This window comes from Mytilus edulis, chromosome 7 (genome assembly GCF_963676685.1).
Source record: "Mytilus edulis chromosome 7, xbMytEdul2.2, whole genome shotgun sequence".
Taxonomy (NCBI): Eukaryota; Metazoa; Mollusca; class Bivalvia; order Mytilida; family Mytilidae; genus Mytilus; species Mytilus edulis.
In genome coordinates, this window is record NC_092350.1 from 61,341,180 (window position 1) to 61,351,164 (window position 9,985).

Genomic DNA, 9,985 nt, shown 5'->3' on the forward strand with positions numbered 1-9,985 from the left:
CAATCAAAATCCCTTGAAAATATAACACTAATGATACAAAAGACATTCAACACTCAAGGAAACTCAATCTACGGATGTTGCATGCTGTCGGATGGTAGATTGGCATTTACTTACTACTGGGATTGTAAGGTAATTATATTTAACATGAACGGATTTAACGACTTTGAAGTGAAGATGCCTTGTGAAGCGTTTGATATAGTGTACATCAGTGAGGACAATACATTGGCTGTTACATCTGGTAGTTCCGATAAGAATTGTATTACTATTATAGACTTGGAAAAGAAACAAATCAAGAAAACCATTTCACTAGATTCCAACAGTTATGGCATTGCATTGAAAGATAACCGATTGATTTATTCCGGTTACGACAGAGGAATACGAATGATCAATCTGTACAACGAGTCTTTTAGTGACATAGTTCGGGACGAGATGCCCTGTGAATGTTACATTGCAATATTTAGGGACAATATATATCATACAAACAATAAAACAAACACTGTCACATGTTACAGACTACAAGGTGAAATACAATGGGTATTCAAAAATGAAAGAGTTCTGAGGTATCCTCGGGATATTGATGTAGATATTGATAGTAATGTGTCCGTGGTGGGCTTCGAGTCAAACAATGTGGTAGTTGTCTCCACTGATGGACAACGACATAGAGAAATACTGACAGCAAGTTATGGTCTTGATAATTCTATTTCAATTCAGTATAGTGGTCCAAAGAATCAGTTGCTAGTCGCGAATTTGAGTGACAAGGCTCATTTGTTTAATATTTATTAGACAAAGTTCAGAGTTAAAACTTCTCTCCCTTTAGATCATTCTGTACAGTGTTTATAATTACTGGATTTCGGAATCCTATTTTGTAAATATAAGCTGTTATATAATATTTAGTGTTCATTTGGAACAAAATAATGCATTCAATGAAATATAGTGTTTGGGCTAATAACAACAGTGCCTTATATGCATGAAGAGTATACTTAAGTTAATATTAATTGATATTTCTTTGTTTACCCCCCGCGCGTATCGTTGGATATAATATTAATATCAATTACTATTATATTCAACGATACGCGCTGCGAAAAAGACAGAAATATTCTGTGTCTCTCCGTCTGTGCATCCGTCCGATCGTCCTTCTGTTCTGGTTAGCGCTGTCACATGAACAATTCTGGCCAGATTTAAATAAATCTATATCAGTAATATTTTATGTTCGAAAATCAGTACTGATGAACTGTTTGTAAAGGAGTTTTTTTTCAAAAAATAAAAATCATATTTGAAATTGTAAATGCTCTCTTGCCTACTTATTTTGTAGGATTGTTATGAAGTGTTTATATAAGCAATGTCTAAGACGAGTTCTTAAAGACGGGTAGATCAACTTTTTAAAAGAAAGTCTGTCCTTTAAAAAAAATTATACTGAAAGTTGTATTGTAAGCGCTCTCAAATCTACATTTGTTGTTATAATTTAAGGAAATGTATATTACTTTTGACCTTAATTATTTATCCCTTATAAATTTTATTAACTATGAATTTGCATTCAGGTATTATCAAAGATCAAATTTATTCGTTGACATACACATTCATACGTAAGTACGAATTGATATTAAAACTTGATGTTGTATTTCAAGGGAATGCATGCCCAACATTTTATAACTATTTAGTTACAAAAATATACAAGAACATGACGAAGATTAGAGAATAAAGGGGTGTTAAAAATATAAAGAATAGGAAATAATGGGCAACAAAGATAAAACCATGAGAAAAAGTTCTAAATATGAAGGAAGTACACCACTAAGCCATGGCCCCATTGCTTTCTATGTTAAATTCCTCAATTTCTAGCAAACACAGTTCTTTTGTTTTAAGTTCAAATAAAGTAACAATCATTGCATGTCAAAGCAACACTTTATGGTGTCTCGTACTGAAAAAAATCAACATACCTAATAATAATGGCATATAAGAAAGAACTGGTTCCCGGAACTTCGGATGTACCAAAACAGGTACTTCAGATCTGACAAACAGGAAAAATGTACCATCTTTATAAAATTTGGTGCGGTTATTTTAATATTCAAAATTATAAGTCAAAAACTGTTCTACAATGATCACCAGTCATTCAGCTTTCATTTGATACAAACAATACCTAAATATTCTACATATTTTTAAAGTTACACTCATGCGTGGGAACTATTTTGTGTTAAATATGTACAACTTTCGTATGTGCTTTCTGGCCAGGCCGAATTAGTGGTGTTACACATAAAGAACAAAGAAATAAACTACAACTTATTCAGACCCCATGTATGACAAAAACAGCCACTAACGTGATTCTTAACATAAAAAAGTCGAAGTTATTCATATATATATCAACCTTTAAATGTAGCCTAATGGAATAAACAATACGTACATGTAAACATAAAATCAGTACAGTCATTAGAAAAGGACGTATATCGATGATAACGGCCGTATAAAACAACATGTAATAGATATCAACAGCTCACGTTAAAATAATACAGTAATACACTATATGGTATCAAAGAATGATCACAGAAGCCTGTTAAAACAAACGTTAAAATATTTTCAAATTTTCATGATTAAAACTCCTATAAGCAGTCACCTGACTATTCCAGTTATTGACTTGAAATTTTATACAGCAAATAATCAACTGTCATTTTAGACTTTGGCTCTTCCTTTTTTGTTTAAATAATATATAAACTTTCTTGGCCTTAAATTTGTCTTGTAAGTTATGTTTTCTTCTTGTCACTAATTAAAGACCGGACTTGTTTGTAGATCTTGTCTAGCTGATAATTTTCATACTTAAAATTTCTTTCTGTCTACTAGTTTTGAAGATGATAGCAAACAATAACAACTGCGAAATTTGCTTAGAATTGAAATATTCAGAGGCAATAACCACCAAATGAGTTGCCATATTTCTTTGAAACTTTCAATGTCAATGTATCTTGTCTCGCTAATAATTTCACCTGGTTATTTGACTGGTTAAGATTTTGAGATACAAGGCAAACCTAGCACGTGGTTTTCACCGGAAAACGTTTGGTTTGTTGTATCCAGAAATAATGAAATAGACGAAAACATGTATGAAAAAGCAAAGTCGAAGAAATTTAAAAATATGCAGAATGATTACGTTTATTTTTAATACACCCATATCTGACATGTAGATTAAATTTAAACATTCAGGCATTTATCAGTTTCTAAATCAGTCACTTTATTGATAACCTTCTTGATAAATCAGGTGGTCGGGAATGAATATTGAATATTGCAAGGTAATTTTTAAAGATTCAATCGATACTTCCTATATTAATTCTTTAGTTACGTTTTCTATTCTTTCAAATATACGTATGATCTAAATTCGTGTAATTTGTAAAAGTTTATAATTTTATGGTTCGTTCTGGGCTGGGACTCAATATTTATTCATCTTCATTTATGTTATGTACCTGTTATAGGACAAAATATTATCTGTATTTATAATGTCTTAGATTTGATCAGTACTATACCAATTCTAGAAGCTAAATATATATATTATATATATGTACATGTTCATGTCAAGAAACGATACTGTATTTGGTGTATATAACTCTGCTATCAATAAACAAGTAAATTGGCTCACAGACCCCCCCCCCCCCCGAAAAATAAAAAAAAAGTTGAAATGGCGTAGGTATAACCATTTAACATATTAGTTCAACCGATTTTTTTCCTTTTTTTTCCTTTTTGTTAAAAGAAAATAAGGAATAAGAAAATAAGAAATAAGTATTTCATGTATAAAATTGTACTGTGTCATGCGATTCCGTTTGGTGTGTAATAATTTGATAATTAAATGTTTTGTCTAAACAATTTACAAGAAATATATCAACATAATCCAACTAACACTACAATTTATAATTTTAATTAGAGGGAACCTCTGACATGTGACTGTTCCCACTCGCCTTACAAGTACAGCCCCTCTGGTCATGTTATTACTGGGAATCTAAACATAATTCAACATGAAAATCCCCGAAAGGTGATTTCTCGTGGTCCCAAGTTTAGAGAACCCCAACACATCAATTGGAACCATAACTTCAAAATAATTATAGATTCCATTGAGGACTACGCCAGGTCATGGGCTAAACGAGAAGAAGTTCAACTGGACACTTTGTCACAATGGGTCAAAACAATCAGGTCTCTGATAAAACGTCGCATTCATAAGTTGAAATACTGTGTAAATGATCGACCTGGGTCCATTTTCAGTGGCAGAGAGGCTGTAAAATGTCTATCATCTCTTCAAGATAAGTATGTTGTTGTTCCTGCGGACAAAGCTTCAAATAATATTGTCTTTATATGTAAATCGTATTACTACGATTAGGAATAAATGAGCACTCAGGTAATCCTACATACAAAAGCATATCATTTGACAAGGATGAGATTTCGGCGAATCATAAGTCCTTCATAGCTTCTATGAACATTGCATTGAACAACAAATCGGAGGACTTACCTTGTTTGTATTGGATACCTAAACTTCACAAAATTCCGTACAAACAACGGTACATTGCCGGCTCATCTGCATGTTCTACTAAAGAATTGTCCATTAGATTGACTAAAATTCTGTCCGCAGTTAAAGAGGGTCTTCAGATATACTGTGAAACTGTTTACTCGCGTAGTGGTATTAACCATATGTGGATTCTTAAAAACTCTAAAGAACTTCTGGATAATTTTAAATCTCGGTCTTTTTCTGAAATTAGTTCTATCAAAACTTTTGATTTTTTAACCTTGTATACAACCATTCCCCATGTGAAATTGAAAAACCGTCTAAAAGAAATAATCCACAATGCTTTTCATCATAAAAATGGTAGCATACGCTATAAATTTATCACTTTGGATACCATAAGGCATATTTTGTTAATAAGGAACAAAAGGGTAAAATATACTACACAGAGGAACAAGTGATCAGTATGCTGGAGTTTCTTATTGACAACATATTTGTTGAATTTGGAGGTAGACTTTTTCAACAAATTGTCGGCATTCCTATAGAAACGAACTATGCGCCTCTCCTTGTCGACCTCTTCTTATTTTCATATGAATCAGAGTTCCTTCAGACACTTGTCAAAAACAAGAAGATCAAAGAAGCCTGGTTATTTAATTTCACTTTCAGATATATTGATGATGTTCTTTCCATTAACAATCCGAACTTTTCTGATTGGGTTCCATTAATATACCCACCAGAACTAGAAATTAAAGAGACAACAGACACGGCTTCCTCCGCCTCAATTTTAGACTTTTACCTCGAATTTGACATACACAGTCATCTCAGTACCAGAATTTATGAAAAACGAGACGATTTTAATTTTGAAATTATCAATTTTCCCCACCTTAGTAGTAATATACCAACTTCACCTGCATATGGAATATACATTGTCACGTAAAGTAGCTATAACAAAAAAAACCAGACTTAACAGTAAAAGTAATAATAATAAATAAAATAATTGTGCGGTTCAAAGTATGACGGGATACATAAGTACAGAGTCATGTCAAATGTATATCATAAAAAAACAGACTTAACAGAAAAAGTAGTATTAATGAATAAAATAGTTTTGTCATTCAAAGTATGACAAGATCCGTAAGTAAAAGTTATATTAATAAATGAAATAATTTTGTCGTTCAAAGTATGATGTTTTACATAAGCACAGACTCACATCAAATGAATATCTCAAAAAACTGACTTAACAGTAAAAGTAATATTAATAAAGACAAATAAAAGAATACTATAACACGTAATTAAGAAGATAACCAACGTCAGTACGCAAAATCTATACTTCAAGACCATCTTGTATTATTTGTGAAGTTGATACGGAATATTTATCAACAAGTTCTTGGTAGCTTCCGATGAACTTTTTTTTAGAAAAAGGATGAGACGTTCTTTGACATACCCCTGGTTCATCAACTTTCTGTTCAGACACTGGTGACGTTTTACAAAGTCTGAATAGGAGCTGAAAGGTCTTGAATACCGAATAAGTTGGCTCTGCATTTATGTATGCCGTCATACTTTGAACGACAAAATTATTTTATGTCTTCCTGTGCGAATTTCAAACGCGCAATTTTACACCAGTAATGAAAACCTTCCATCCTTTATTGGTAGACTTTAAATAGATAAAGAAAATCGTATAAGATAGGCAAAATGAGAATGTTAAATTTCATGTATGCCTTTTTGTGCTTCTTCGTTACATTTGTTGTTTTATAGTGATTACGATGATAACATAATGTTGACTGCTGTACCCCTATTTTTGACATTTTCACTCTTTGAGTATGTTTGTTTTGATCACACATCGTTGACAATGTAATGGAATTTGATGCGACTGTCATATAAGTGAGAGGTTTAGCTAGCTATAAAACCAGGTTCAATCCACCATTTTCTACATTAGAAAATGCCTGTACCAAGTCAGGAATATGACAGTTGTTATCCATTCGTTTGATGTGTTTGGACTTTTGATTTTGCCTTTTGAGTTTGGACTTTCCTTTTTGAATTTTCCTCGGAGTTCAGTATTTTTGTGTTTTTAATTTTTATATGATCAATGGAAATGACTGAGTTGTTTTAGTCAACAGTCATGATTAATTAGAATTTATCCTCTAACTCAATATGATAAATAGCTGCACGTTTCAAACGAACAATTGATGTTTGTAAAACCTAAAGATAATGTACTTTATGTTTAAAGCAAATCGAAACTGAATTTCTTGATTTGATATAAATTTCAATTACCCTATTTTACAATTTCGATTATTTGACTATTGGAACGGTTTCCATTTGGGAATATGTACTGTTGATTGATTGATTATTGGTGTTAAACGCCACTTTCGCCACTCGGCTAACTTATAGCGGTCAGTTTTTATTTGTAAAGGAGACCGGAGTTCCCGGTTATAACCAACGACCTCCGACAGGCAAAATAAATTAAGCCATGCAGGTTGATGTTGGTGGTTGATAGGGTGCTGTTGTTTTAAACTTTTACATAAAACTATTGTTATGACTGATCTTTTTTTATATTAATTTTAAGCTTGTGTTTAATGGCGACGTCATTTCAAAACTGTGGTGTATGTGAACTCCGTCACATCACAAATCCATCCATTGTCTGGTGTACAGAATGTGACGAGGGACTATGTACAGAATGCCAGGAACATCATAGTTTATCTAAGGCATCTAGGAGGCATAGTGTGATACCGATTACCGGTTACCAGAAATTACCAACTAATCTTCTGAAAGTTACTCAGTACTGTAGCAAACACAATGAAAAGTATCAAATTTATTGCCAGATGCATGAAAGTCCCTGCTGCAGCAAGTGTATTGTTGAGGACCATAAAGATTGCCAGGATATCGTCAATTTAGATGACGTCATTCATAATGTCAAAACCTCCAATGCCCTACTCGAGATAGAGGACACATTAGTTGAAGCAGCAGAAAATATACAGAAAATTCGCCAGCACCAACAGAACAATCTGTCGACTTTATATGAAAAGAGAAAGGAAATTGAAAATGAAATAAAGAATATTAGAATAAAGATCAACAGTCATCTCGATAAACTACAAGAAGATTTATTGAAACAACTCTATTCGATCGAAGAAAAAGAAAACTTGAAAATTTGTCAGTTATTGTCAAAATTAGAAAACAAAGAAAAAGAAATAAAAGAATACCAAAGAAATATTATGAACATCAAGCAACAAGCAACAGACCTTCAAGTGTTTCTTTCCATGAAGCAAATAAAAGAAGGCGTATATAGCAAAGGTATATTTCTGCACTCGATTATAGAAGGCGAGGAGGGACATTGTTTTTCATATGAGATCAACCCCTCTATCCAGAATATCATGTCCGATATCGAAAGTTTCGGAGAGGTGAATATTGAAGCTAAACCTTGCGATATAGTTCTGACCAAAAAAAAGGCCAAACAAGCCCAAGTGATGGTACCACAATTAACCGTTCAATCAAGATCCATTAGAAATATAAAGCTAACGATACACAAGATCATTAACACTAAAGAAAATGTCTTCAGCTGTTGCATACTACCTGATGATAGAACGGTGTTTACTTTCTTCATTGAATCGACAGTAAAGGTATTCAACAATAAAGGATTAAAAGGCTTTAAGGTGAAGATGCCGTGTGAACCTTTTGATATAGTGTACATCAGTCAGGATAATACATTGGCTGTTACATCTGGAGGTTCAGCGAAAAATTGTATTACCATTATAGACTTGGCGAGAAAAAAAATCAGGAAGATAATTACACTGGATTCGCATAATTATGGAATAGCACTGAAAGATAATCGATTGATTTATTCCGGTTACGACAAAGGTATATGCATGATCAATATGTACGACGAGTCAACGCGTGACATACATGACATAGTTAAAGATGCAATGCCAAGTGAAAGTTACATTGCAACATTAAGGGACAATATATATTATACTAACAACGTCACAAACGTTGTAACGTGCTGTAATCTAAAAGGTGAAATACAATGGACATTCCAAAATGAAAGCGTTCTGAAGAGTCCTCGGGGTATAGATGTAGATAGTGATGGTAATGTGTACGTGGTAGGGATATTGTCAAACAATGTTGTAGTTATCTCCCCTGACGGACAACTACATAGTGAAATATTGACAGCAGCAGATGGTCTAAATAGACCTTCCTCGCTTCATTATAGTGAACCAAGGAACCAGTTGCTAGTTGCAGGCTACAATGACAAGGCTCATTTGTTTGATTTTATTTGAGGTCTTTCTTTGCAATATTTTGAATTAATGGGTTTCCGAAACATGTTTCGTTTATTTTGTCAGCTATAAAATATTAAGTGATTGTTTGAAAAACAATATTATGCATTCAATTATTGTATTTATTGAGCTTTGTACTACATAGACACGATGAGCCGGATTTTTAATGTGACCGATCACAAGGTAACCGACCTTATGGAGACATGTCACCCTTCAAGTACACATAATTCTGACTCCGAGCAGACTTCATATTTCAATGAATGTAATCTATGAATTACTGGTAAATGTTTAAGTCAGGGATTTCGTTACCACAAATTACTTTAAACCTTTACTAAATTCTTCCATAGATATAAAGATTAGTTTTGAAGTTTGGTTGTTCTTGATGAAAACTTAATTCAAACGGGATAGCACCCGCTCATTTGTACGGAGATGTTGTATATCGAGCCCGGAAACTTGGAAACGATCCGGGTAAACTTATTGATCCTTTGATAATCTCATTCTAAAATGTTATTAATTCAACACTGTAGTATTTCAATATTGTTTTTATTTCTATTTATACTGATTTTGTTATCAGTAAATTGAGATCAAACTTTAAATATTATTTGTATATATATGCACACCATGTCTCTACAATCTGCCGATACCTTTATCTTGTCATTGCACAAGGTCATGTTTTTCTCAGACTGTTTATGACGTCTTCACACTTAAACCATTGGAGGTTGCATGCGTACTGATTGATATTTTTGTCTTAGATAAAATTGATAATGGAAAGTGCCAAGAGGCAACAACCCGACCAAAGGACAGAAAAACAGCAGAATGCCACCAATGGGTCTTAAACACGGCGAAAAAATCCCACACCCAGGGTCGGCTTCAGCTGTTCCCCAAACAAAAAGTGTACTAGTTCAGTGAATGTGCATAATTTTTTTCATTAGTTGTTTTTGGCTTTAAATTAGCTGTCAATAAATGCAAGAACTCTGAGATATGTACTTATTGTTTTTCTGTTGTGGGGATGTCTAAGTAACCGTCCAGGTCCACTCTGTGTTTTTTGTATTTCTATGTGTATCCATCTGATAAGTTAAGCCTTTTTCAACTTATTTTCATAGTTTGTTCTTATGTTGTACTGTTACACCACTGTCCCAGGTTAGGGAAGGGTTGGCGCCTTCAAATGAGTTTAACCCCGCCACATTCTGTATGTGCCTGTCCCAAGTCAGGAGCATGTAATTCAGTGGTTGTCTTTTGTTGCTCAGTGTGTAAT

At 33.3% G+C, this 9,985-nt stretch overlaps 1 protein-coding gene across 1 annotated transcript; it reads left to right on the forward strand.

Annotated features, from left to right (window-relative positions):
* The first annotated feature begins 3,199 nt into the window (after positions 1 to 3,199).
* Positions 3,200 to 9,706, forward strand: LOC139481938 (uncharacterized). The gene is made up of 2 exons (XM_071265516.1): positions 3,200 to 3,269; positions 7,026 to 9,706. The coding sequence occupies exon 2, from the start codon at positions 7,036 to 7,038 to the stop codon at positions 8,731 to 8,733; it is 1,698 nt and encodes a 565-aa protein (XP_071121617.1). The 5' UTR covers positions 3,200 to 3,269; positions 7,026 to 7,035; the 3' UTR covers positions 8,734 to 9,706.
* Positions 9,707 to 9,985: the final 279 nt, after the last annotated feature.

Excerpts from the sequence above, each read along its gene's own strand:
- LOC139481938 (XM_071265516.1), top strand. The coding sequence starts at position 7,036 with ATGGCGACGTCATTTCAAAACTGTGGTGTATGTGAACTCCGTCACATC.